At 49.7% G+C, this 25,427-nt stretch overlaps 10 protein-coding genes and 1 non-coding gene across 11 annotated transcripts; 6 read left to right on the top strand and 5 right to left on the bottom strand.

Annotated features, from left to right (window-relative positions):
- Positions 1-1,709: 1,709 nt before the first annotated feature.
- On the bottom strand, positions 1,710-3,367 carry VTN00DRAFT_6710 (uncharacterized protein; the record flags this gene model as incomplete). The annotated part of the gene is made up of 3 exons (XM_069433377.1): positions 1,710-2,060; positions 2,132-3,244; positions 3,302-3,367. 3 exons carry the CDS (start codon positions 3,365-3,367, stop codon positions 1,710-1,712), a joined length of 1,530 nt encoding a protein of 509 aa, XP_069286764.1.
- A 607-nt stretch (positions 3,368-3,974) lies between these two features.
- Positions 3,975-5,395, top strand: VTN00DRAFT_6709 (uncharacterized protein; the record flags this gene model as incomplete). The annotated part of the gene is made up of 5 exons (XM_069433375.1): positions 3,975-4,164; positions 4,302-4,462; positions 4,520-4,896; positions 4,955-5,050; positions 5,113-5,395. The coding sequence occupies 5 exons, from the start codon at positions 3,975-3,977 to the stop codon at positions 5,393-5,395; spliced, it is 1,107 nt and encodes a 368-aa protein (XP_069286763.1).
- Positions 5,396-6,754: 1,359 nt separating this feature from the next.
- VTN00DRAFT_6708 (uncharacterized protein) lies at positions 6,755-8,219 on the bottom strand (the record flags this gene model as incomplete). The annotated part of the gene is made up of 6 exons (XM_069433374.1): positions 6,755-7,304; positions 7,402-7,456; positions 7,510-7,646; positions 7,729-7,900; positions 7,974-8,013; positions 8,085-8,219. 6 exons carry the CDS (start codon positions 8,217-8,219, stop codon positions 6,755-6,757), a joined length of 1,089 nt encoding a protein of 362 aa, XP_069286762.1.
- Positions 8,220-11,314: 3,095 nt separating this feature from the next.
- Positions 11,315-11,400, top strand: VTN00DRAFT_t132. The gene has a single exon. It is a non-coding gene; the product is annotated as a tRNA-Ile (tRNA).
- A 174-nt stretch (positions 11,401-11,574) lies between these two features.
- On the bottom strand, positions 11,575-12,193 carry VTN00DRAFT_6707 (uncharacterized protein; the record flags this gene model as incomplete). Its single annotated transcript, XM_069433373.1, has 2 exons — positions 11,575-11,678; positions 11,761-12,193. The coding sequence occupies 2 exons, from the start codon at positions 12,191-12,193 to the stop codon at positions 11,575-11,577; spliced, it is 537 nt and encodes a 178-aa protein (XP_069286761.1).
- Positions 12,194-13,187: 994 nt separating this feature from the next.
- On the bottom strand, positions 13,188-13,920 carry VTN00DRAFT_6706 (uncharacterized protein; the record flags this gene model as incomplete). Its single annotated transcript, XM_069433372.1, has 2 exons — positions 13,188-13,732; positions 13,809-13,920. 2 exons carry the CDS (start codon positions 13,918-13,920, stop codon positions 13,188-13,190), a joined length of 657 nt encoding a protein of 218 aa, XP_069286760.1.
- Positions 13,921-15,519: 1,599 nt separating this feature from the next.
- Positions 15,520-17,061, top strand: VTN00DRAFT_6705 (uncharacterized protein; the record flags this gene model as incomplete). The annotated part of the gene is made up of 2 exons (XM_069433371.1): positions 15,520-15,877; positions 15,938-17,061. 2 exons carry the CDS (start codon positions 15,520-15,522, stop codon positions 17,059-17,061), a joined length of 1,482 nt encoding a protein of 493 aa, XP_069286759.1.
- A 679-nt stretch (positions 17,062-17,740) lies between these two features.
- On the top strand, positions 17,741-20,215 carry VTN00DRAFT_6704 (uncharacterized protein; the record flags this gene model as incomplete). The annotated part of the gene is made up of 1 exon (XM_069433370.1): positions 17,741-20,215. One exon carries the CDS (start codon positions 17,741-17,743, stop codon positions 20,213-20,215), a length of 2,475 nt encoding a protein of 824 aa, XP_069286758.1.
- Positions 20,216-20,691: 476 nt separating this feature from the next.
- On the bottom strand, positions 20,692-21,334 carry VTN00DRAFT_6703 (mitochondrial 54S ribosomal protein mL60; the record flags this gene model as incomplete). Its single annotated transcript, XM_069433369.1, has 3 exons — positions 20,692-20,744; positions 20,906-21,135; positions 21,294-21,334. 3 exons carry the CDS (start codon positions 21,332-21,334, stop codon positions 20,692-20,694), a joined length of 324 nt encoding a protein of 107 aa, XP_069286757.1.
- Positions 21,335-22,040: 706 nt separating this feature from the next.
- Positions 22,041-23,084, top strand: VTN00DRAFT_6702 (uncharacterized protein; the record flags this gene model as incomplete). The annotated part of the gene is made up of 3 exons (XM_069433368.1): positions 22,041-22,050; positions 22,101-22,185; positions 22,271-23,084. The coding sequence occupies 3 exons, from the start codon at positions 22,041-22,043 to the stop codon at positions 23,082-23,084; spliced, it is 909 nt and encodes a 302-aa protein (XP_069286756.1).
- A 523-nt stretch (positions 23,085-23,607) lies between these two features.
- VTN00DRAFT_6701 (uncharacterized protein) lies at positions 23,608-25,407 on the top strand (the record flags this gene model as incomplete). The annotated part of the gene is made up of 1 exon (XM_069433367.1): positions 23,608-25,407. One exon carries the CDS (start codon positions 23,608-23,610, stop codon positions 25,405-25,407), a length of 1,800 nt encoding a protein of 599 aa, XP_069286755.1.
- Between the last annotated feature and the right edge of the window lie 20 nt (positions 25,408-25,427).

Here is a 25,427-nt window from a genome sequence, read left to right as displayed (position 1 = left end):
ATGGAGCATAAAAATTGCAGTTCTTATTGGGCCAGGCTCTGGATACACTATATAGTGTGGCTTAAAACCTGATTAGATATTCGGAGTTTGCGAACCAATTGTGAGACACGTGACTATCAGGGACTGGCTGAGACCATGTACACTATCATCGCAAGCCCTCTCGAGCAATCAACAGGAAAATGCATGGACATGGAATGACAGACAAGAAAGATCCTTCCGCAAATTGAAGCACGCTACGACAACGAACCTCACCAGAATGTATCAACGACTATCAGCCGCTGTAGAAACGGATGAATCACTTTTTTCGGAATCGGAACCATATTACATACATCAACGCGGACGCATCACCAGAGTGATCTAATAAGCACTTATGCCAGCTGAACAAAGTTATCACACTATGGACGGGGGACTTACTGGCTTTTGTCTATGCGCTAGAGAAGTGGATAAGGCCACTAGAGGTTGCGCTGCATGTAAAGATACAAACAGACCATAAGAATTTGTAAAAAGAGCTCAAGGAAAGCATGATTAACAAAGGAACCATTACATTGCATGCTTAGTACAGTTCGAACTCAAATGGATATACACTTACTGACTTGCCCAGCAGCTCAAACTCGCTGGGAGTCAAGTGGGGGCTGGGGATAGTGGGACTTGGAAGAGAGCCAGGAACCAGCCTATGTGTTTTGGCCTTGACAGCTCCCCTGTGCACTTATCAATCAAAGCGTCATTGTGTCAAGCCATGCCTCCTACCCCATATATGCACAGGCCAGATCCTGTCTGTTTTGCAAGGTGGTTTGGATTTAATCTAATTTACGGAGTACCTTTAGTCTAATTGAATTGACGGAGTATATTCCCAAGCGCCTCTTCCCCTCTTTGGATCTCCGTCCCTCTCAGATCTCTGTGGCTTGGCCCCCACCCAACAATCAGCAATGTCGTCAACCGGTCACTTCATGCACCTGTGGAAATACAGAAGTAGGGCAGCATGGGGATTTTAGCCTACTAATATTAGCTCTACATGCTATTTTTGTTTAAATACCTAACTAGTACTTAAAACTAAATTTAGAAATCTTACGTCAGATGCACTTTGGTATGCAGATATCAAATTAAATGCATCTTCAATTTAATCAAGCAGTTGACATGTAACGGCAGTGCTACGCACTAAGCCTTGACCTAGTGATAGTATGGAGCAAGCTCTTAGGCAGATCTATCTACTCCGTAGTAGGCCCTCAGCCATGGAATATGACACTCATTGCGGGGATCTGGGGATCCCCGAGGATCCCCGAAGCTCATAGACAAAGAATGTAGCAAACAAAGGATTCTAACCGACGTTGCACAGCAAGAGGGGACCGTGCGCATCGCAGGGATCTCGCAGGTTTAGCGCCGCCTATGACATTTTAACCAGGTAGTAAATAAAAATAAAAAGAAGAAAAAATCGTAGCAGGCTAGACTTACCTTTCACTGAGCAACAGATTGAAAACTAAGTTGCTAACTCGTAGAGTGTTTAACAGTTCTACTAAAATGCATGAAATTAATGACATGAGCTTACATCGCTGACAATGATAGAGTGATGAAATTAGGTAGAAAAAACTCAGTGTAGAGAACTTGATTAAAGAGCTGCTCGATAACAACTAAGAACACGACTCACTCAAACTCCGGATATGGCTGTCGAGCGCGTAAAAGCCCACTCTCGCCACGTGCTTGTGTCTATTGGGCTACCCTGATATCGACCTCAGCTTCATCCTCACTTCAAGTGGCTTTTTCTCGACAAGGAGGAACGTCCTCAGCTCCTCCCACTTCAGCTTCTTCCCCTCGATCGCCTCGAAATCGAATGTCCATAGTAACTTTGTGAGCACGAGCCGCATCTCCGCCCACGCAATGTGTTGCCCCATGCAAGCCCGTGGACCGACGCTGAACGGCTGGACAGCGCGGCGCTCATCGTGGAAGAAAGGTGAGTTGGGATCCGTGCTAGCTTCGGAGAGCCAGCGCTCGGGGAGGAAGGACGAGGCAGAGTGGAAGTATGCTGGATCACGGTTGAGAGAGTACACTTGGAGAGAGACTGGGGTCTGATGGAGATTGGGGGTATTAGATTCTCATTGAGAAGGAAATAGATGGAGCCAGAGCATGATGAACTTACGCCGCCCGGTAGCCACGTTCCGCATACAGTATCACCACCCACCGGGACTCGTCTGGGAAGCATCCATGGAACTGGTGGGCAGAGCCTTAGGCCCTCACTGATGACGGCATTGAGGTAGGGGAGATTCCGTACGGCCTCGAGGGTAATTTCATCTCCGCTGTGAAAGGTTTTGCGCACCTCTTCCACAAGGATAGCGAGCTTATCTGGATAAGTCACAAGATAATTCAGAGTACCACACAGGACGGTCGCCGTGGTTTCGCTTCCGGCAGTCGTCAGTATCATGAAGGTTGCATTAATTTCACCGATTGGCAGCCCGATTTCGCCATTTTTGTTTATTACATGGGACATGATGTCCGGTCGCTCGAGCTCCCAGTTGAGACGACGCTGCACCTTGTCCACAATCTGCTGGTAATGATCCATCTGCATCTTCTTGAGCGACGGAGGCACACACTTCATGAGCAAGAACTCCACCAGGGGATAAAACCGTGCGGCGGCAACAAACGAAGCGGCTTTAACGCTGTTGAAAAGCAGCGCAATCCATGGGTGATATCGCGAGTGCTGGAGGCAGTTGAATGACTCTCCAAAGCCCAGGTCTCCGAAGATATCAAAGGTTGTGTAGTTGAACCATGGCGCAATATCAATTTCCACTCCCTTCCCGTCCTCGGCTTCGCTCACCCGCTCGTGCAGCCGTTCAATGAGTAGACTGACATACCTTTGCACTATCGGTTCCTGGGCTCTCAGTGCGCGTGGTGTGAAGGCAGGAGTGAGAAGTCTGCGTATGCGGGCATGCGACTCCGGATTGATGGCACTGAGCAGCGAGTCTGGCTGGCCTGGCTGCCTCTTCCACCAGATAGGGTCCTTTAGAAATTGCTGGTGGTCTGGATGGATTTGGAAGATATCGGTCCAGGCTTCAGGTTTGGAAAAGGTGACCTCATCCGGCGCAATTCGTAAGATAGGTCCATATCTTCGGTGAAGCTTTTCGATGTCGTGCACAATGGTCCCCTTGAGAAGGGCCCATACAAATGGGAAGCGTGAGGCTGACCAGCTGGGAGGGCCGGGGACATTGGCGAGCGGGTGGAAGTAGAGGTTGTAGATGACTTTGAAGAGGGGATACTAGACGACATCAGTCTTCTCACTGCCCATGTGGTGGGCTATGTGTAATATCCATACCGCTAGCAACAACACCACAGCCATGCCCAAGCGGCCTATGGGGGCGAGGCAGTCGTTCAAAACCATGTTGATGGAAGCTGATCCTCGGGTACAAGAGGTGAAGAAGATGTAGAAGAGAAGGAGAAACGAGTTTGTCTTCGTGAGCTCCGTCGCGCCTTGAGGGTGATTTCCGATGCTGATTCTCTCTCTGCACGCAACGGGTAATCCGCGATCTCGGACAAATGCGTTAGTGCCTGTGGCATAACAGTCGATCTTTTGTTTCGTTTTCAGCCCCCACATGTAGGTATATTTGAATGCCTGCAGTTATGATATCCACTGCACCTAGTCGAATTTCAAATTACAGTCTTCCAAAACGACTGTTACACGATTTGGGCTGAGGAAAGCCAGCTATCTTGGTCAGCCCTGTCCATCGATCTAGGGTAGGAGAATACCGCAGACTGTCTGCCCTGTCGTCTAACAGACTGCGTTGGGGGCCGTGGAGAAAATGGTCCAGCCCAAGCACGACAGACGTGGCATGTTACCACAGTATATGTGCTTCGAACGTCTCCTCAGCGGCTCCTTTCCTGTCGACGCCACCAGAAAAGTGTTCATACTACACAGCCACCACGCCCCAATCTTTCCTTTGCAAGTCAAGAGTATATCCCCATCGATCGCCGACTAAGTCGTCGACGCCATGGCTACTCAGTGGCTTGGTTCTATACCTCCTCCTCCGGGAGTTGAGCCCAACTTTGTCGACCCGCCCAGCCAGCTACATGGAAATATTGCCCTTCATACAGTGTGCCTTACTGTGGTCACGGCTGTTGTTGTGATGCGACTCTATACTCGCTCTTTCATCATCCGGAGCTCGCTGGGCGTGGATGACTGTGAGTTCCTCCGTATGGACAGGCATCGAACTGAATGTGGCTAACACTGCTGTTCCGTAGTTTTTTGTGTCTTCTCTTACGTAGGCAGCTACATGCCCATTATCTGCTTTGTACCAGGGCTAAGAAATCCATGGTAGCTTTTAACAATTGCGTTTTCGGCCCTGATGATCAAATGTATGCCAATGTTCTGTCTGTCGTTGAGGAAAGTCTCACTGACTCGTCAAGTCCAGCATATACGAGGGGCATCGGACGTCATATGTGGGATACGCCGAGCATTTGGCTTCCGGAAGCCTTAAAGGTAGTAGAATTCCGTTGATGGCTGGCTCGAAGGTGTCTAACATCTTGTGCAATATAGTATTTCACCTTCGCACAATACGTGTACTTGGTACTTACGGCCGTGATCAAGCTCACTTTCCTCTTCTTTTACTATCACATCTTCTCGTCGCAGACCGTGACAAAATACTTTATCGCCTTCGGTATCGTCTTCGTTGTTTGTGCAAACACAACACTGTTTTTTTCCAATCTCTTCTCCTGCACGCCCATAGCACGCGCATGGAACTCGATGATTCCTGGCCACTGCATCAATCCCGCAATCCTCCCATACTTCTCCGGTGCCCTGAGTTCGGCAACGGACATTTATATTCTTGTTCTACCGATCCCCTCCCTATGGGGATTGAATATGAGACTGGGCCGTAAAATCAAAGTTCTGGCTGTCTTCGGCCTCGGAATCTTGTACGTACGCTCGCGTTTTATATTCGCTGCTTGGTCACACTGACATATGTTTGTCTAGCGCTTGCGTTGCAAGCTTGATCCGGCTTGGGATGACTCCGGTACTACAGAGCAGCGCCGATACGACATGGAACATCTCTACCATTGCCATCTGGGCGTAAGTCACACCCCGCGAGCATGAACGTATATAAAAGTTCACGCCGTCTGATGACACCTCAGCGTCGTTGAAGCTAACGTCGGCATCCTTTGCGCGTGCCTAATGCTGCTCCCGGCCTTCCTCGACCGCCACTGGCCCAAGGCCATCGGATCCTCCATTGGCCGGCTCTGGTCTTACACGGTCAGCCGACAACGCGAGAAGAGCAGCGGGACTGGCGATTCTTCGAAGCAATATCAACGCTCTTGGCCGATCCAGAAGCGTTCGGATGATAACGGCTCTGGGCAACGTGCTTACTTCGAACTGAACTCCAGCGATAACCTGCACAAGGCGCATCACATCGTCTAGCGATGGTTCATGCCCAGCAGTATCTGGAGAGTGCTAAGGCCCACTCTTCGATTGATGATGTGGAGGCCTGGCCACCGGAACACAAACAGACCGAGAGGAGAGATGTCTTGGGCGTATAGACCGAGTGGAAAGGTTAGGTAGTGCTTTTTGTCGACAATGATGGGCTGTATCCGTGGCGTACTAGGTGTATTTGGTAGGAACTCGTAGCATATTAAGTTTCGGAGGACTTGTTTGTTCGTTTGCCTTTTCCATTTTGGCATTGTATCTGCGAATTCTTGAGACCTGTTAGTATTCTTTGAAAATGCAATTGTACGATCTAACTTGCGTTGTGGGTATGGTCAATCAATATTGGTGCCATTTAATATCATGTATATGCGCAGTAATTCTGGCCTAAGTACACGGTTGAATAGAAGATGGGATACTCTGATTCCCCATGGCTTGCTTCTTGATGAAGGCCCAACAGAATCTGCAGATGTAATACCAGCTCCCGCTTAACTAAATCGCAACTCCAAGCAAAAAGTATCCCATTATTGCATGAACAAGTTCTGTTGCAGTAGGCAGAGCAGCTAAAGGCTGTCCACAGGCCAACAGAAACTTATGGATGTGGCTGCCAAAATGCCAGCTCGACGGAGGAACAATCTAGAAAAAAACGTTGGTTAAAGGCTGTAGGTGTAATATATTGCTTTATATTGCATTAATCCTAGAATCTGTAGTTGGTGTGAAGGAAGTTGAGCTCCTTTTACTTTGGACTAATGGTCGGGCTGGGTGAATCCCCTGTTTCCTACAAGATATCTCCACTTCCAAGAGATATATATATTATTGTTGCTTGTGTGATTACCTACCGAGCTAAGATCTGTCAACTACCCTTCTCATTTTATATAGGTGAACGATGTTACACTGAAGTCGTGCAATCAGGGTGAGGGGCAGACAAGGTGGGTGATCATCGCGCGACAGGGGCACATATATAACATAGCGCTGGCTCACCCTCAGCGAAGTCTGATTGTTGTATTATAGGCTCTGATAAATTGGAGTGAGGTTAGGGGTGTACTGTACCGCATAGAGGTTGGGCAAGTGCAATTTTAATAATGACTGGTACTCATTAATCATTATATTGGGTAATATAAGACCAATAATCCAATGCCCAGAATGAGAAGGATATGTACAAATATACACAAAAAAAAAGGAGAGAAGAAAAGAGAAAGGTAATAATCATGATTAATACATTAAAGGAATATCATCGCATAACATAAAGCCTGATGTCTTCATTGCCCTCCCCAACCGTCCATCCGTCCATCCATCATGGCTATGTTTGTGTTTCTTACTAGAGGTCTGCAGCCCATACATAAAAAAAGGGCTTAATTAAACTGGTAATCTCGATGACGCATGGCCAGAGGGCACATCCTCACGGGCCATAGTATACTCGGTGGTAACCATAATGCCCCCGGGACCGTCCTTGGGTACGGGCTCCGTTGGATCAATGATGTGCTCTTGGCTCTCACCCAAAGAATTGCGCTTGTCTTTATTCTTCTTGTAGAAGGGAAGTTCATAATCATCGGGGTTGCCAATGGGGGCAAAGTTTCCTCCGCTTTTCGAACTGAACATCTTCGAGGAGCGAGTGTACCCGTTCGATGATGATTTGATCGACTTGAGCCATCCGAGGCGAGTTAGGAGCGGTTTGATACCGGGAGCCGAGACAATGATGACGGAAATAAGGGCCTCTCGAGAAGCCCAGCCCAGGGCAGTAGCGAGGGTGTGAATGTCCTTGACAGAGTAATAGGCACGCAGGACACCGGCAATCATGGTGAGGATGCCAGATGAGAACAGTCCGCCCAAAATGATTTTTTGGGTCATGGGAACTTTAGCTTCGATGACTAGAGGCAAGGGGATAGACATGACGCCTATGTCGGTTCTGGAATGGATGGGTCAGTTTGCGTCTTGCTTTGATGGTGACTCCGATATATAGACAGTAGGATCAGTCTCAACCCAATCTGGCGGGTATCACTCACGCGATGTTTAATGTTTCAATGACGATATAATTCAACGGTCGCAAGGTGCAGTTATCTGTGGCCTGGTAAGCCTTTGAACAACAACTGTAGAGGGGGGTGTATGCATACTTCCTGGATACGGTTTAATTTGCCAGCTTTTAGAGGGGGGCGTGCAGATGCAAACGTGGAACAAAAGGGAGGCCATAAATGTCGCCACGCAAATAGCCCCTACAATCCGGGCTAGTCGATGCTGCCAGAGACCCATACTGTAAAGAAATGTCAGCGTTTGTTGTTTTCGGGTAGGCACTGAGGCGAGGCTGATCGAGGAAAGGAGGAAGGGGCACTAACGTGAGCCTGTTATAGAGAAACATGAGCACGCCTTTAAAGGACCACACCATGAATATATATGAAAGCCACGCTATAAAGGCAAATATTGAACCCTGTCTCAGCCTTGGCACTTCACTATCCGGTATTTGCATTGCAGTCTCATGATTCAGACCGATGTTGCAGCCGTAGATTTCTGTTGCCATGAGTTAGCTCTGGGAGAGGTCGCGATGTAGGAACAATCGTGCGAGAAGGCTTGAGGCCCATACCGACAAGATGGAGAAACACGGTGTGGAATGTCCAAAATATCTGCGGTGAAGAGGAAAGTTAGCATATGAACGTCTGTTGGGGATGGCGATCCTTGAGGGGCACACACTGACCACGACGAAGCCAAGGCACATGTCATCCCAGTAGAAGCTGCCTTTACCAGTTGTCCAACGGGCATAGAGTCGTATAGCAATAATTACGAGGCCGATGGCCCATTCTGAATACATCTCCGCGGTCAAGTTGTACATGATGGGCAATGTCTGGTGGCGTGCGATAACAACGAAAAGCCGATGGATGCACGAGGTGTGCACGAGAAACGTTTCGAAGATAAGATTCGAGATGAAGAAAGAGCGCGCATCAGTGGACGGAATACAATTTTACGAAGGCCATCTTCTCTTCAACAAAAGCAAAGAGAACGGACCATACAAAAACAACGAGCGTATATAAGAATATGCCCCTGATCATCCTGAGCCCTAAATTTCGGGGACCATCCATCAAGACAAGAAGCTTTGTAGAAATTTTGAGTTCATGTGTTTTCCTAGCCATAGTAAACTCGGAAGTGCTCAACAGTGCCAAGGATCGCTGCTTGCGATGATGAGAGAAAGCACAGATGTGGGGCATGAGAAGAGCATCATCTACTGTATTGAGAAAGCCGGTGTTTGGATGATGGGCCAGTAAACGTCATTAAAACTTTAAATACGGATAGATTCCGACAATACGAGTCTCAGAGACTTGCGCTTTCTGTCGACTTTACCAACTAGTGCTGGATGATCAGCTGGATCTATAGATTGACCACACAGGTCCCCGTTCATATTATTGCATGTTCCGCCGGACCGATGTATAACGAAAATAAGATTGAGATCTTATGAAGAAGATTAATTTCCGCACAACGGCCTGCAAAGTAGGTCCGACAAGGCATTGAGAGATCACTGGTCAGTTTCATTCCATCTATGGACTAGTTATTGGCGGAACAGGTCCAAGTTGGACTTTGAAGGGATCCTCTAATCCATAACAAGACCAACTGGGCTTAGACATGATTTTGGGATCTGATCAGCCTTAATAGGACAAAATTGCCTTTTCTGGAAGCTTGCTTGCACTCGCAGCCGCGATTATTGACCACTGATCAGGGAGGATAAGTCAGCATTGCAGGATCCAGACCTCTGGCACGGACCGATGGATTGTCGGGATTGACGCCAAAAGCCTCCACAACGGGTCCGATGGTCCAGTAAACGGCGATAGTCATGATTCAGCGGGAGTTAAGCATTGCCACACGCGCTCTTTGCCGTGTCTTGAACTTAAGCTACTGAATTGCACAACGACACATACGTTAACTATAATGTAGATCAGTGGTGGCGGCTCTGTTGCCTCGACTTACGGCCGATATTCCTGTTGTGGTAATGTCTATTTCCATAGTACACTCCGGTTCCATGGTTAAAGCGATTTAGTAGCCTCCAGCTCCCCGAAAGTTCTATGCCAAACAGACTCTACTTATTGTTCCCATGGACCGTGACCGGTGATATTTTGAAAATAGCGGGAGGCAGCACATGGTAGGACCATACGTTCACTGTGGATCTTATTATTAGAAGAATCCTTCTGTGGTAAAATCTTAGGAACGTCAGTGGAGCGAGTATTAGGCTGGTGCTGCACTAGGCCGCGCAGCGCCATACTATATTAGGATATTTGGTGACGTACCTCCAGTATGGATATGGAGCACTAGAATTGATGTGTTTGCAATCTCATGACCTTGCGGCCAGTATATACTTAGATAATATATAATGGTGTTGAGTCGTCTCAGCTATGTACAATGGATCGAGAATGGTACATAGCCACTATATACAAAACATACGCAAAATTAAATAGAAAAGATGGGTGAAAAACATCAAGATGATCGCGTTAAATACACTGCGTACGAATGCCTATCCAATATACTAATTAAGTAGGCGGTCAATATGACGGATCAATAGGACCTATAGGCGGTGTGTTCTGGAGGCACTGCTAAAAGCCCAGTAACGTTCTTACAGGGTTATGCCACGTGCAGTACAGACCACAACGTGGTTTGCTGGTCGCCTTGCCCCCTTATCAGCTTCCTTCCAATAGTTAGAGTCCCTGTAAGGTACCTGAAAGCTTCTCTTCCACGTGGATCCGGGGTCAATCGTTAAGTAGCAATTAGACGGCTCCCGCCCGTCCCGTCTTTTCCTTTCAAGTTCCAGCTAGAATTTAAGTTCCCTTTCGAACCGTGGATCCCGTCCCGTCCAGTCAACAAAATAATTGTTCGAGACCACATGCGGTTGATATCTTGTTTAGTACCTACAGAGTATGAAGTGGTTAAGGATGTAGCACTCTTTGACATATGACTAGCGCGACATTATTGATTATTCTGACTTGAAAGGCAGTAACTGTGGTCATCAGCTGAGCAATATCCGACAGTTTGCCGGACCTACGGGAAATGACTAGGTATCAACGCACAAGTCACGCTTTAGAGTATACCTACTTATCTGATGTGCAATTAGATTATCAATAATGAAGAAAGCTGTTGACTTTGGTAAATGTATCTTCTTCACACAGACCCGATCTAAACATGATGTGGCACAGGACATAGGCCAAGGGGAACCAAGAGGTCTTAGGCGTTCTTAACAATTATTATTACCACTGCCCAGTTGTAGCCAAGTCGATAGTCTTGCTCGGCAAAAAACCTTAGACATGATCCAAAAGCGAATAGCCCGCTTTCCCACCCGCGACGTGTCTTCCCAAAACAACCACCAATATGTCAACGAATTTAAATAAAAAAGCTTTTCATCAAGAAGGCAGAATCTTATTAGCCATCGATGCATTAAAAAAAAGGCATAATTCTAAGCATCTAAGCCGCTGCAGGTGCATGTTCTTGCACTACTCTTCATCGCCGACTTAAAAGACTGCACAGTACGATTTCTTTTAAGGCCTGATCTACCTTGATAACACCTTGTATCGGGGTCGCATTTGTTTGAAGGGCATCTTGCGATGGGGAGGAAATAGGCTCTTCCTCACTTTGCTGCATGAATTTCATATTCTGAAGAAGCCTTTCTCCAAACAGCAGCTATATATAAATATATATATCTACATCGATTGAGCTAGGATTGTCTCTGAACAGTCTTTTTTTGACTGGCGATCAATCGCAAAAAGGGTTGGATAGCCTCTTCTCGTGGTATTTTCTGGCAGACACCTTGAAGATACATCTGTTCTTCGAGGAAATTATCTCACTAAGACCTAAAGCGTTTGCGATGTGGCTGCGGCCATAAACATAAGTCAGTCCCAGGACTCAGGGGCCAGCTGGTTCCTTACTGCCTCAGGTATCCATCAATAGACAGGTCCTGTAGTTCAGTTGGTTAGAACGTGGTGCTAATACCGAAAACGGTAACGCCAAGGTCGCGAGTTCGAGCCTCGTCGGGACCATTTTTTGTCTTTCTTTCCATGTCTGATTTCCCGGGACCCACCCCGTGGGCTTCGTGAAGTTGAACGACTCGATTTTTTTTTGAAGCATATCAAATTAGGAATCCGTGAGGATATCTCTCAGTCTATCTGCCGGTCTATCTAGGTATCCCAGAATGTCACATTCTAGAAGTTACATTATCTCGTAATGCCATGATATCCTAGGAAGCATTTTGCCACGCCTGAATATCCTCCTCGGTGATTTGCAAATTCTCGTGCATCAGTCGACGGAGGGTAGATACCTGCGAAGAAGCTTTCTCTATGTTAGTATCTGCAAATTCACAACCCAAGTCACTATGGGATTATCTGCTCTTTTTCACTTACTCGGCCGCTGTACAGGATCCGCCTGATCATGCACATGGATGATATCAGAATCTATGTATGCCTTGACGGTTACCTGGTCCTGCCTCCAGACTCCGAGCCAGACCCGGAGATGATACCGCCCCGATTCCTCGATCGATAGACGCTCGAACTTGGAGTATCCGCACCTAGCATCGCCGTCCCAGTTGCGGATGCTATCCGTTAGAACTCCCGTCAGGGGCCACCCCCCGATACGCTGGTGATCCTCGTCCCTGAGATCTGCATGGAGGACCAACGGTAGCTCCGAGGTAGGGATCCCCGGAGCGTTGACGGCGACGATCACTGGCATGGTGAATTCGGTGCAGGGACGTACGGAGGATGGGGGCTCGAGTTCGAAGCGGATCGAGACCCCTTGGATGGTGCTCCCGCTAGCGTGTCCGTGGTTTTCGACTACCATTTCGATTGTATCCTCTGCGGACTGATCTATATAGATCAAGCCTTGCTCGTACACCTGGGGAATGAAAATTATTCGCTTGAGAGAGCTAGATCCGAATGAACAAGAAGTATCTGGTGAAGATATCCTCTGTCCAAGCTGCGAACGATTCTGCGCGCAGAAAATATTCTCTGTGGTCTGTAACTGAAGGGGTATACTGTGCTCTCACTCTTGGAATTTGCAGGAGTAGTTGTTGTGGAAGGAGTAGGAAGAAGTAAAAAGAAACCATAGGCGAGGTCAAAGATATATGCGTACCTTCATGGTAGAGAAGATTCTAACCACGATCCCATCACTGACGAGAAAGTGAATATTGGATTTGGCATACTGTAGATGCATGTATACTAACATAGTGAATATACGCGGTGAAGAGGATCATCCTGCCTTTGCCACCGAGAAAGACTTCTCGGCATTAATGCGTATAGTGCCGAAATTTGGACCTGCATAGTCCTCTAGTCTAGTGAATGCCACTACCCGGGTGATAATGCCAGGTTTGGAAGCATCTAGTGTTCCAGCCGGGTCGATAATCGCTTTCAGGACTTGAAACGGGGTTGGCTTCTGCAGCGATATCGAGTAGCGAAAAACGCCGGCGCGTGCGGATATGAGGAAAGAAGCAGAATGGGCATCAATATGATTTTCAGGCACCTGCATGCCAAGAACAACGGTCCAAATGTTTTTGGAGATCAGATCTAAAGCTTAGGATCTCTAAGGCACGATGGCGCCAATCGGAATCTCTGTGTCCCAGAAGGCTGATGTAGGACAGGGAGAGATGTGGCGGTGCAAGGTGTGGAGAACTTGGGGCCCTCGCCGATCTGGAAATAAGCGCATCTTAGGTAGATCTTGTGGCTCTTTTGTGGGTACGTCTCTTGATTCCCCTTGCGTTAGAGGTTGAAGCAGAGCCAGAGCATTGGGGCGGAAACATAGTTCCCAAGCAAAAGAAAAAGAAAGGGCGAATATGATATCAGTCCTCGTGAACTGCACGCGCAAGACCACCTGTCGGGTGCCTGATCAAAAATCCGCCATCGCCATTTCTCAGCGTCTCCTTAATCCAGCTAACGCCATCATCCCACCATCCGTGGCGCTCGGGGCGAACCCGGTTGATGCTCTCGGTGTCTGGTCTCCCCACAGTGATGCCCACCAATGGTGGAAGTGAACTCGACATAGGACGACGATCATAGAAGCACGTTAGGTGGGTGCCACAACGCGAGCACAAGGTACGGGTGACGTCCGCAGAGCAATTGAGATATGTGAGATAACTTCGGGGGTACTCGGCAGGGGCGGCCTGGCCATTTGGGTCTCCTTTGGGATGCGATGTGCCGACAGCCGCGAGTGTTGAGAGACAGACTCCTCGATCTTCATCTTCAGCTTCTTCCCAACTAGGCTCGTCGGATGACCTTGATGATGCAGCTGCTGTAGACCCTGTTCCTGGTCCAGTACGGACGAGCATACTCCATTCGATCCAGTCCGCCGGACACACCGGCCAGCATTGGACGATCCATTCGCTAGCTTGACAACAGGAATCACAATGGTCGTAAAGGACACAGGGGAAGTATTGTTGTTGGAACGGCCTCGACTCCCCCACCATCTTTGGTATCAATGGGTTCTGCCGGCGCGGGGATGTTGACAGCATATCTTATCGCTTTGCAGAAGCAGCCACCCGTAAGGGCGTGCTGCTCACGAGGGAGAAACGCCATGACGGATCTACGGAGACGGTTAACGAATTTCCGGATATTAGATAACCCTATTGAGGGGCAAGTCAGGACTCCGGGCCACATGCTGCTTTTTATACATATTCCGCCTTTCGCCCTTGCACCATGTCGCTTACTAGGGAAGAGTCAGTCGACAGAAGACCTGTTGGGGACAGGAGCGGACTTCTGGCTCGAATGCGACAGTGGCATTAAAACACGAACTGCTCGTGAAGAAGACTGGAAGAGTTGGACCTGTGGCGCTAGATGGCTTTGTAAAGTCGTTTTTCATTTGGCATTGATCACGCCTCGCGCACTTAGATGCATCTGCTGCACAAGGGCCACGTCTATTGGGTACGAGCGCTGGATAGGAACGTCAGAAAAAAGAAATGCATTGAAATCAATAATTCTTACTTGAGCTGGAGGTATTTCCATATGCAGGTGTTGAACCATGACCATTGCTCCTATTAGACAGTCTCGACACGGACTATATATTTCATGGTGTGAAGTACAGAGCAGGGATTGCCTTCCCAATAGGTAATGACAGGCATATGATGTACTACTGCGGCGGCTTTTGTGACACATTCAGTTGGCTTCAGAACTGGAGATCGAGACCCTGCAACCCGAAACAGGCGACCCCAGACTACAACGCCCATTCAAAACGCATTATTAAAATTAGACAGGGGATCCAGCACCAAATACATTGTGTCTTGAAGGATCTTCGTCCTTGATCAGATGACTCTTCCATAGAGGCCCTATAATATAGTCCAGGTCCACGTTTTCAATACTTTCCAAGCTACTTTAGTTAGGGCCTAGGGACTTACTGCGCAAGGAGCACTATAACTGAGCTCTTTTAGTGAATGTTAACGATCAGCAGTTGATATTCGCAGCAGTGCTCATTAAAGCCTAGAGGAGATAGATAAGCATGATTATTAGTAAGAAATATAGAAAACCGGGCATGAAAGACGGACTTTATGCCAGTCGAATTTCCATATAAAGAGAAGGCAAATGGTGCCACGGTCAATAGTTTTAGAAAGGCTTATTGGTATCATACCGCGTCAAGGACAAGATGCTAGTTTAGAACTTCCATGAAAGTTTGCGTCTAAATGGGAGATTTTCATGTGCTTGTTGAATTGCTGTACATCTGCAGAACGAGATTAGGCGCTGGTCCTCAAGCCCCCTGTAGCACACCCAACCTATCTTCGCGGCTGCTTTGCCGTCATACAATATCCGTCCCCTCAACAACATGATTCAAGCGCTCATGTTCTTGAAGCTACATAATTTTTCGTTGACTTGTTTCTTCCATCATGAATACCCATGTTTTATTATATATATAGATATAGACACGTACCTGGCGCCTCATCCCTGAAAAGACGGCCCACGCACGCACAGAATCATCGAGTACCCCGCAGCTTCGCGAGGCTGTGTCAGCTCTAGGGTGCAGGTGGCACGAGCACATAAGGCGCTCAGTTTGTCGCTATCTCAGCTTCGGATCGTTTACACACTGCTTGTGCTGACATTTTTAGTGCCAGAGCTTCATCCTTGATGACTTAGCCCTCGAGTGCCTTTCGGATTCCTATGTGCCGAGAGCGTTGGAAACCTCTCAACATGGATACCTCTGCCACAGTTGCAACATGGCTGTCTTTCGCTGCGACGGTGGTCGGTTTGGGATCAATTATCGCGCAAGCCAGCACGATAATCGATCAGATGGACCCCTTTCACGCCCTTCGTGGCACCGATCATCTTGGTGTTTGGAAGGCGAGACAGGCTGCGTTCCCATGGTATCGACTCCTCAAACCGCCGCCGCTAGGGCCTGTTATCGTCGCCAATCTCAATGATGGGTTATGCGGCCAGAATGACATCCATATCAGTCGTCTGCCACTAGTAGCGCCAACTGGAAAGGCAGCATGGTCGATTCTACTTTCCGTGCTCCATCCGGAAGCTCGAATCTGGAGCCGCCAATCAGGTACCATTCGAACGAGTGGTTTTATCTCTAATGGGAAGGTTGGGCTGACTGAAAGACAAGTCGTCAATTTTCCCCTTGACAATGGCCCTGTTCCTCTTACGAAGCCCGCATGGGATGCTATTCCCATCCGTCCGCTAAGGCACCACAGGTCGACAGCTTGTATTACTATCTCTCGTGCCACCTTGATGACAATCTTGGCTCTGACAAATGCGCGTCCTACATTTCGATACAGCGACGGTTCTGGTCATAGAGCGGCATATCCATCCTACTGTGGACAGTGGCGCATCGAATGGCCCCTTGGTGAAGCTGCAAGGATTAGATTCGACGCGCATGATTCTCACAACGTCTTTCAGGACGTGTATCCTGCATCTTTCGAGAGACGGGTCGACAAATGCATACAGATGATGGCCGGTGTGGTAGTCGCTCGTGCACCTAGCACTTTCAAGTGCGCTTTTCCTGGCCGCAAGCCTGCAGGCAACTGGAATCTGGAATATAATGTTAAAGGATTTGGAGGTGCTCACGGAAGCAGACACTTATATAATATGATGGGAGGCAGGGTCTACGAAGTGGATCTCTTATTCATGAAGCGTGTGGAGGAAGATGTCTTTCCAAAACGTTTTCTGTCAATCACCTTGCCCAGCAGAGACGGTCCCGAAGATGGTGTCACCCTCTGGATGTCAGAAGTGGAGGCTTCTATATTGAACCATGCGCTTGACTATCTTCCATGGTCTTCTCTCTCATGGTCCATTCATCGCGGTCTTCGTGACATATTAGTTGCGTTTGCCAAACCGAGAATGGATCTATATCGTGCTGTCTTTGCAGAAGCCCTTCGTGCTGCAGTTCACGAACGGCCCGAAAGACTAGATGCAATGGGATGGGATCCGACTTTTGTCCGCGAGCACATGGCCGATATGGCAGCCAGCGCTGTGCAAGCTGGAAGAGGCAATTCGGGTGATCTGGTCCGGATCGTGACGGACGCAGCCTTACTTTTGTTGTGGGGGACGAAGGATGGCTTAGACGAAACCAGGTTTTGGAGAACGCGGCCATCTAGTCCACCAGAAAAGTCTGAGGATCTGAGCCCGGACGCTGTAATCGCTCTGACAAAATGCTTCGTATTGGAGTGGAGCAACGAATTCGACTACCAGATGTATCACGACCTTCCTCTTCAATTGATTTTTGGCTAAGCAGGCTGTGGAATGTATATATACATGCTCGACATCCTGTTTTATATACTTACACCTCATAATTACGATTAGTTTTTTTGGCTGTTGACAACAGCTATTACTGTGTGCTTGACGATTTTGGATTTGGTAGTTGGCTACTACCATCAATGGAGCACGAAATTTTGCAATTTAATGTCCGAGAAAAATGCACAATTAGCCAGAAACATGGCAAACCTACAGCGACAGTTGCTGGCTTGTGTTTGTTATCTTCGCTTGCGGGTTTTTGTTGCTCTGATGTGAATCTTGTGCTCGTTTGGTCTCAAAATGTCAGTTCCACGGTCGTATTTCTTGTGCTGCTTCAATTCCGTAGCAGCTGTCTCTTGTCGTGAATACCTACATAGCTGATCAATTCTTAGTCATTCCAGGGTTGGTGATGCTGTTCCATATCGTGACTGCCAGGAGGGCACATCAAGGGCTAATTCTGTTATGATACATGCCTGGCCCAAAGGAAGGAGCTTTTCTCTCCACACCTTCCCTGCATAAGCTCATGGTTCTTTCACTTCTCCATATCAAGTCAGTGACTTTGACGATGACCGACTCGGTGCGGCTCAGGAATATCGAGAACTCAGCATCATTACCCCACACTCCATCCTCAATGACCCTACGGTTTCCAGCCCCTGTGTCTTGCGCCTTCTGACGAATGGCCCCTCTGCATCGTCGGCAGATGCACTTCATCCCTCCACCGCGGCCCCCGAAAGGACCACCAGGGACACCTGTTCCCGTCACAAAGCTCATCAGTATCAAGGTATTCTTGCTATTATTCCTGGGTACGGCGTGCATCTTTATCGTCGGGGTTTTCTTCTGGAGGATCGGTGCCGTCATTCGTTTCTTTACCCAAGACAGAGTCCTCGGAGGAGGACGCAAGCCTACCACGGCCCGGTATGCGAAGACGTGGTATGGTTGGGTGCCCTTAGCCCGCCACGAGGCCAACAAGCAAATCTTTAAGAAGTGCTTCAGAAAGATTCGTCGATGGATGGAGTGGAAGTCCTCGCGTGCTGACTACAATTGGGTTTGGTGGGATCCTGGTCAGAACGGAAGAGAGAGGTACTACGGTATTCGAAGAGTAGTGCTACGCTGGGTACCAAAGTGGTTGATGAGCTATGATGCTCCCACGGCAAATTCGATCTGGAACCCTGGCCCCCCAACTGTCTACACTGAGACTGCGAACGACCACAGAGAGAATCGCGATCCCCGAGACAAAGATATCCAGGTAGACTCCGAGAGACGCACCCCGATATCAGGGAGTCGAAACACTCCCTATCCAGGAATTAATGTCGACGGCAGTCCGGCCATAATGGAACCACTTGCCATTATCCAGCCTTCACTGGTCGACAAGCCTCAATGTGCTTGGGAGAGATACATTTCTATGACACCCATAATCTATCCTATACCCAACCTGATATTGGCTGGCCTGCTTCCCATATTGTGTTCACGGAGGATCTCTGTTCCCCTGGACTTGAAGCATCTGGGATACGTATCTCAAATCTCAAAGTCTGCCCTAGTATCAGCCGACGGTGAACCAACTTTGAGACGAACAGTTTCGTTGCCATCGGTGCTGGATCCAGTGCAGAATCCTGGAAAAGCACAAAGGCAGTTCGACAGGCCGTCTGGAAGTGATCACTCTGTGATAGATGAATCACATAGAGTGTTTTCCATTTCCAGGGAATCTCGTCTCTCGCGCAAGTACAGAGCGTGGGCTGCACGCATGCAAATCCAAACGTTCGAGGGGCCTAAATCCAGGTCTTTCGGCTACTCAGGCCGGCCCGGCAGTCCGATCTCTGAACTCCTGAAGAGTTTTTCCTCAGAGCAGAGTGCCTATTCGAGTGACTTGCGTGGCAGTAGTTTGCAGTCGGGTTCGATAGAGGAGGACCCCTTGGAGCAGGGTCATGGTGCCACAATGGGCTGCAAAACGAACGGAATTTTCCAACAGAGCAGCCAGACAAATACTGGCTTCCATTCCTCAAGACGCAGCATCTTGCGATCCAGCTCCGATTCTCAACCCTTAGTTTCCCCTTCGCCACGACTTCTGTCCCCGAATGTTTCCAGGGTCCGTCCCCTAGCGGCGCGAGAACCAAACCGCTCAGCTCAGCGTGACGGCTCGCGGAAACAGAGGAGGGTAAAATTTCAGGCTCCGGAACACACCAAAGCTCATAGGTCAGCACGTCGTCCAATTCCTTTTCGACAACTGAGCGATCCAGAAGTCAGACTAATGTATGACTTGAACCGGAAACTGGAATGGCTACAGAATGAATTGGATCCCGGTCGCAAACCATTTCACTTTGCAACGCTCATGAACCATTGGTTGAATACGGAGACTTGGGTTGTGTATGATCCGCCCTCACGAGTCTCTACTGACGTTAAGCGACGATACGGTGATCCCAGGTTTAATGTGCCGTTTCCAGACCGCAACGGTGAAGCTAGGAAGCCCAAATATCCCGTGATATCCCGGAAAAGGGCTCAGACTCCTCGCATAGATTCCTGGAGGATTGCCGTCAACAAGGAACGCAAGTCTGCTGGACTACAGGACTTTCTCAAAGCAATTGAATTGTTCGACGGTTCGGCCGACGAACCTCCGGATGGTAAGATCGATCCAGCCAGTTGGATCCTTCGACGACCACCGCAGGGCTTTGAGATGTCGACCAAACAGAAGAATGCATACTATGAGGGCGGTGCAGGTTGGCAGGAGACTTTGAGCGATTGGCAGAAGGTTCGCCGTGGATATCGAATTCGAAAAGGAATTTACGAAGGCAGGGTCAACCGAACCAGAGTTAAGGAGATAGCCAGTGGTGTCAACAAAGGGTATCGTGCTATAGCCAGGAAGATGTCTCCAGCTTTAGACTCCCACCAGAAAAGGCCAGTCCGAGAAATGGAGAAACAACGAAGACGGGAACGGTCGGGGAATGGCACGATACGGAGAACGGACGGAAGTCACCGAACTTCTCTTACGGACAAAGGCAAAACTGACAACATTCGTCAAGCCAACCTGCCAATGGCAGCAAGCCAGAATTCAGCGGGGTGCGCTGAATCTCCCGATATTCCGCATCCCACAGCCGCTCAAGAAGATAGGGCTGCGGATCGAAGTAGGGAGCAGGCAGTTGTCCAGGAGGCCCGGTGATGTCACTCACGCTGGTGGTAGTAGTCTATGTTGGGTATATGGAAAAAGCATGATTGACATCATCGTGTCTGGGAGCTATTCTTATGTCTCCAAGTCCACTCCTTCTGTGGTTATATTACGTAGGTTACGACGAAGACTTACATATGTCGGATCGATGGCCGCTTTGACACTGTCATTCTTGGAAGATCCTATCAGTTTATTTTCTGTAGATCCTGGATAATAAACAGTCCGACACGAGGCATGAGAATACAGGATGCTAATTTTTCAACACAAAAATTGCCAGAACTCCGTTTTGTCCTCCCATTCCCTCTCTAGCCCAAGGTGCCATCCTCACGGGAGGAGCGAGAATAGTGAGCTGTGATGTGATGTATAATACATATAGATACGTCTAGAGTGTCTGTCTGCTAGAGACAGGCAAAAGGAGCTTGTAGGCTGCAGTTTTCCGTCGTTTCTTTTCCGTAATGCCATCACATTGTTTAGAAACCCGGTGGGTTCAGACGCTGGCTGACACGAGTCCATTTGGGGAGTTCTATACGTAAAAGAGATGATACGTCAGAGCTCAGCTTCATAAAACCATGAAAAAAAAATTCACCATCACATCCCAGTCAAGTCTCAATGGCCAGTTATAGAGAGGCAATCGGCCCATATCCCAACAGCATCAACCAAAGGCGGAAAAGGGTGGGCACTCACTATGTATGCCCTTGCGGTACTTCTTCTCCTTCTTGTCGAAGATGGTGTACTTGTCCTTGGGCAGCATCTCCTCCTCGCGCGGCATCTCCGCGTACCACCGCTCGATGGACTTGGTCGTCTGGCCGTTGCGCTGCAGCGCCGCGCTGACAGTGTCGACGACGCGGTCGACGGCGCGGAGGCGCTTGCGTTGGCGCGCCTTCTGCGGGCGGGAGAGGCGCCAGGGGATTTTCCTGTTTGTAGTTGGAGGGGTATGGTTAGCTCTTATTTTAATGGCTTCCATTTGAGGATCTATCTACCGAACTGGTAGATGGATGGTCAAGAGCGCTTGCGGTGCCGGGTTTGGGGGTCGGGATTGGAGATAGTGAGGGACCAGTGGTTTCAAGCATACCAGAGGAGACCTCCGAGTAAGGGAGACGTTGGTTTAAACATGGCTGTGGCGGCGGAGGATAAGAGGGGTCGAGCAGTGCGGAGCAAGAGTCTCGATATCGCTCTCGTCGGCGTTGCGGATGAAAACTCTGGTGGCCCGTGCGCCTCCGCCGGCCGATAGGACTTCCCGACGCTCGTGAAGCCGCGGAGGAATCCCGACTCCGTTCTTCTATTACGACTGTACAGAACTAGGGAACCTACAGCACCACTCCTCTGCCCACGTGCCGTACGGTGCTGCTGCTTGCTTAAAGCGCTTCTCCTTCTCTCTCTCCTGTCATCCTTTTTGTTTTATCTTTCTCTTCTATGGCCGTCCGGTGAGGACTCGTTTCGAGCACAATGCCTCAAGGCGCGACGACGGACCATCCCTCCTCGCTGTGGAGGGCCTGGTCCTCTGCGACCATGTTCCAAGTCGGGGCATTGAGCCGCGCGTTCCTGCTTGGTTTGAACTCGACCGAGGTCCATGGCCTGGAGTCCTTTATGGAGCTGCTTGACTCGAGGCGCGATCCTGCCACGAGGAAGAGGGGGTTGATTACAGGTGCGTTTTTTCCCCATTGAGTTTCCTTCTCCTGGATGATTGTTACGGGCTGACTTGAGATGCGATAACTACAGTATCCAACCATATCAGTGTGTACGTACGTGCGATGACCAGAGACAGCTAGCTACTCTGGGCAAATCCATACTGTATTACCTCGTTTGAGACGGGAAAAAGATGACTGACTGTGAGTGTTTGCCTGGGATGGCAGAATGGATGATCCGCTGATGTGGGGAGCTCTGCCTCTTCGTTACCACTACGGTCTTCCGTCCTGGAACCGCCGTTGGGCGTTTGGAAGCCATGATATCTGCTTCATGAATAGGTATGGGGTTTCTTTTCACCCCCTTTTTTTGACCCTAGTCTTTTTTTTCCCACGAGAGGTTCAGCTGCTGACGGTTGAGTTTCAGAGGGTTTGGCATATTCTTCACGTTGGGACAAGTGCTCCCTACGCATCGATCCGCTTACTCCCCGTACGGTGGTGTCGCCCAACCGACCGTGACCCAGGCGATCCGATTGCTGTCCAAGGGACCGTTCCCCGCCGATCCTCACGAGGCCGCCCCGGAACGGCAGTACTGGAGTCTGCAGAATGTCTGCGTCGACCCGTTCTCCGATCTCCCCTTGGCGTATACCACTATGGGTAGCGACTCGTATCTCGCTCCGTCCGCGTACGCGTGCAACTCGTACTCGTGGATCCACATCTTCCCGGAAGGCAAGGTCCACCAAGCGCCGCAGAAGACGATGCGCTACTTCAAATGGGGTGTCGCGCGACTGATCCTTGAGGCCTCTGAGTGTCCGGACGTTGTGCCCATCTGGCTGGAAGGGAATGATCAGATCATGCCTGAGAACCGTCAGTTCCCGCGCTTCCTCCCGAGACCGTTCAATAAGATCAGCGTCACCTTTGGACAGAAGGCAGATACCGAGGCCGTCTTTGGAGACCTGCGGAGACGCTGGCAGGAGTTGAAGAAGAAGGCGGAAAAGTCTTCTCCCGGCACCAAGGACCTTCCGCTCGGGGTGCTGAACGACGAGCTCCTACACGGCCACGAGGCCGTGGAGCTGCGCAAGGAATGCACGAAGAGGGTCCGCGATCTGGTGCTTGAAGTCAGACGGTCCAGAGGTCTCCCGGATGAAGATCCCAAAAACGGCTTGGTCGAGACCTGGCTCCGAGAGGGCCCGAAGAGAGAAGGGAAGATGAACGACGGGTCCTGGGTTCGAGACGTCTGATTTTTCTCAGATGTATGTATTATGATGTGTACGATTCTCTTCTCGAAGAAGAAACGAAAGTGATTCCCCCTTGTGTTTCAACAACAACTGGCGATGATTGTTCGGGGGAACGGGAACTGTTTGCATACAAAAATTCAACGGTGAATTCAATTCATGTATATAGTCTTTGCGCTGAGCTGTGAGGACCTTTGCTCATGCGTGTTATTTATACCTTGTCTTCTCAACGAGCTGGACGTATTAAAATAACATCCATTTTTTTTAAAAAAAAAAAGAAATAAATAAATAAATAAAAAGATTATATGAATTGTGTATTATGCAAATAGTCATCTTCGATGTATGTATGGTGGGGTGCAACTTATCGCCCCGGTGGCGAGGCTGATAATGTTAATGATAAGCAATCTCCGCATCCAGCTCTAACCTCCGCTCCAGACGCCTCCAGCCGCACCGCCAACACCCCTCAAAACATCCCGCCATCTCTCATCCCCCATACAACCTCCCATCAGACACTCGTTCCAGTCCCTTCATGCCCAAAAAGCACAACAGATCCACCCTCGTCAAGCCTGTCAACCCAGTCCACCCGTCACTCACTTCATCTAGCAACCACAGTAGTACCAGCGACCGTCGCCAACATGGCTCGACTCCAGAACGCTCCGTCAACGACCTCATCAACCACCTGCGCCGCACGCAGGTCTCCAAGTCCGGAGGTGGCACCGTGAATGGTGCCTCTCGTTCTCTCCCGCAGGTAGCAGCGCCGCGATCCGTCCACCCTTCCATCCGTAACCTCCTCGAGATCCCGGAGACCCCGCCGCCACGACCCCCGCCTGATAGACCTGCAGCGGCGCGTCGCGTCGGAGTCGGGGGAGGAGGAGGAATAGGGCAACGAAGAGTGCGCAGGACGCCTGGTCCTCCTCCCCCGCCGAGTGGGTTCGTGGGTGATATTTCGGATACATCTGATTCAAACACCACGCAGCGGAAAGACGATGAAGAGGAAGATGTCATTGCGGGGAGGGTGTTATATCGTCTGCAGAGACTTCCGGGGGTTATCTTCCCCGAGAAGGGAAGTCTACAGGATATCGTTCTGAGATCCATGGCGCGGAACTGGCCCTGGCATCTCGACTACGATGGGACGTTTTTGGCCGAGTTGCCCGGGAGGATTAAGGTGCTGTTGTTGAGTTATCTGGCTGTTTACCACTATGGGGATGTCTGTGAGGGGGATCGGAATTGGGATCAGAAGCAGATGCTGGGGAAGAAGCGCATGCAGGGTCTTTGGCCGCTGTTTCTAAAACCGTCGGAGATGGGGGAGGAAGACGACGACGAACAACGGCTGGAGCTGGAGAAGATAGACGAGGAAATCAGCCGGTTAGATCTCAGCGGGGCGACAGGACGGTCCATGAGTTTGAAGCAGCTTATGAACGAGCTGCTGGTTTCCCAGAAGGTGGATGTGCCATCTGCGCGTCTTAAGAAGAAGGAAGATCATGTCCCTTCTTCATGGGATGAGGAAGCCTCCTCCGACTCTGACACTCCATCTACTACTCCAGCTTTATCCAAAACACCAACGCAAACCCTCCGCTTCTCCAACCTCCGCTTCCTCTCCCTTGCGCACCCGGACCCCGCCAGGGCGAACTGGTCCTCCCTCCTAAACCTCCTCTCGCATCTATCCACCATCACGCACCTCTCCCTCGCTCATTGGCCCGTCCCGACCCTCGCTCATCCCTCCTCGACCTCCACCCGCCATAAAAGGAATACATCCCTCTCTAGGATAGATACGGAGGACGAAAGCAATAACTGGGCGGAAGCCTCCCGCGTCCTGAAACGCCTCTCCCGCTCCACGTACTGCCTGAAATGGCTCGACCTGGAAGGATGCGGAGAGTGGTTCGGCGCGTTGAGTTGGAATGGACGGTACCTGAACCCGAACTCTGCTGGTGGTGGTGCGGAGGAGATCGTGTACACGAATCCCGGACCCGAGTGGAATGGGTCTTGGAGGGATGTGGAGTGGGTTGATCTAGGGCCGGGGTTTTTGCCGGAGTCGGAGGAGGAGTCGCAGATGGGGCTGGAACGAGACTCCAGTAGTAATAATGCTGGTGATAACTGGAGAGGGGTGACATTCGAAGATACCCTCCGAGCAGAGCAGGACCGGGTTAGAGCCAGACGGCGCAGGGAGATGCAGATGGAAATGTACCGCGCTGTGATGAGGCGGGCGAAAGAAGTTGAGAGGCATGTTCTGCAGGTCAGGAAGGAGGGGAGGGGGAAGTGGGTGCGTTTCTCGTTTGGTGGAGAACATGAAGGGGGGGAGTTGATGAAGAGGATTTTGGAGGAGCTATAACCAACCCTAGTGGATAGGGG

This window comes from Thermoascus crustaceus, assembly GCF_041956765.1.
Source record: "Thermoascus crustaceus strain CBS 181.67 unplaced genomic scaffold VTN00scaffold_4, whole genome shotgun sequence".
Taxonomy (NCBI): domain Eukaryota; kingdom Fungi; phylum Ascomycota; class Eurotiomycetes; order Eurotiales; family Thermoascaceae; genus Thermoascus; species Thermoascus crustaceus.
The sequence above is the reverse complement of the archived record's forward strand: the minus strand, read 5'-3'. Positions and strand labels throughout refer to the sequence as shown.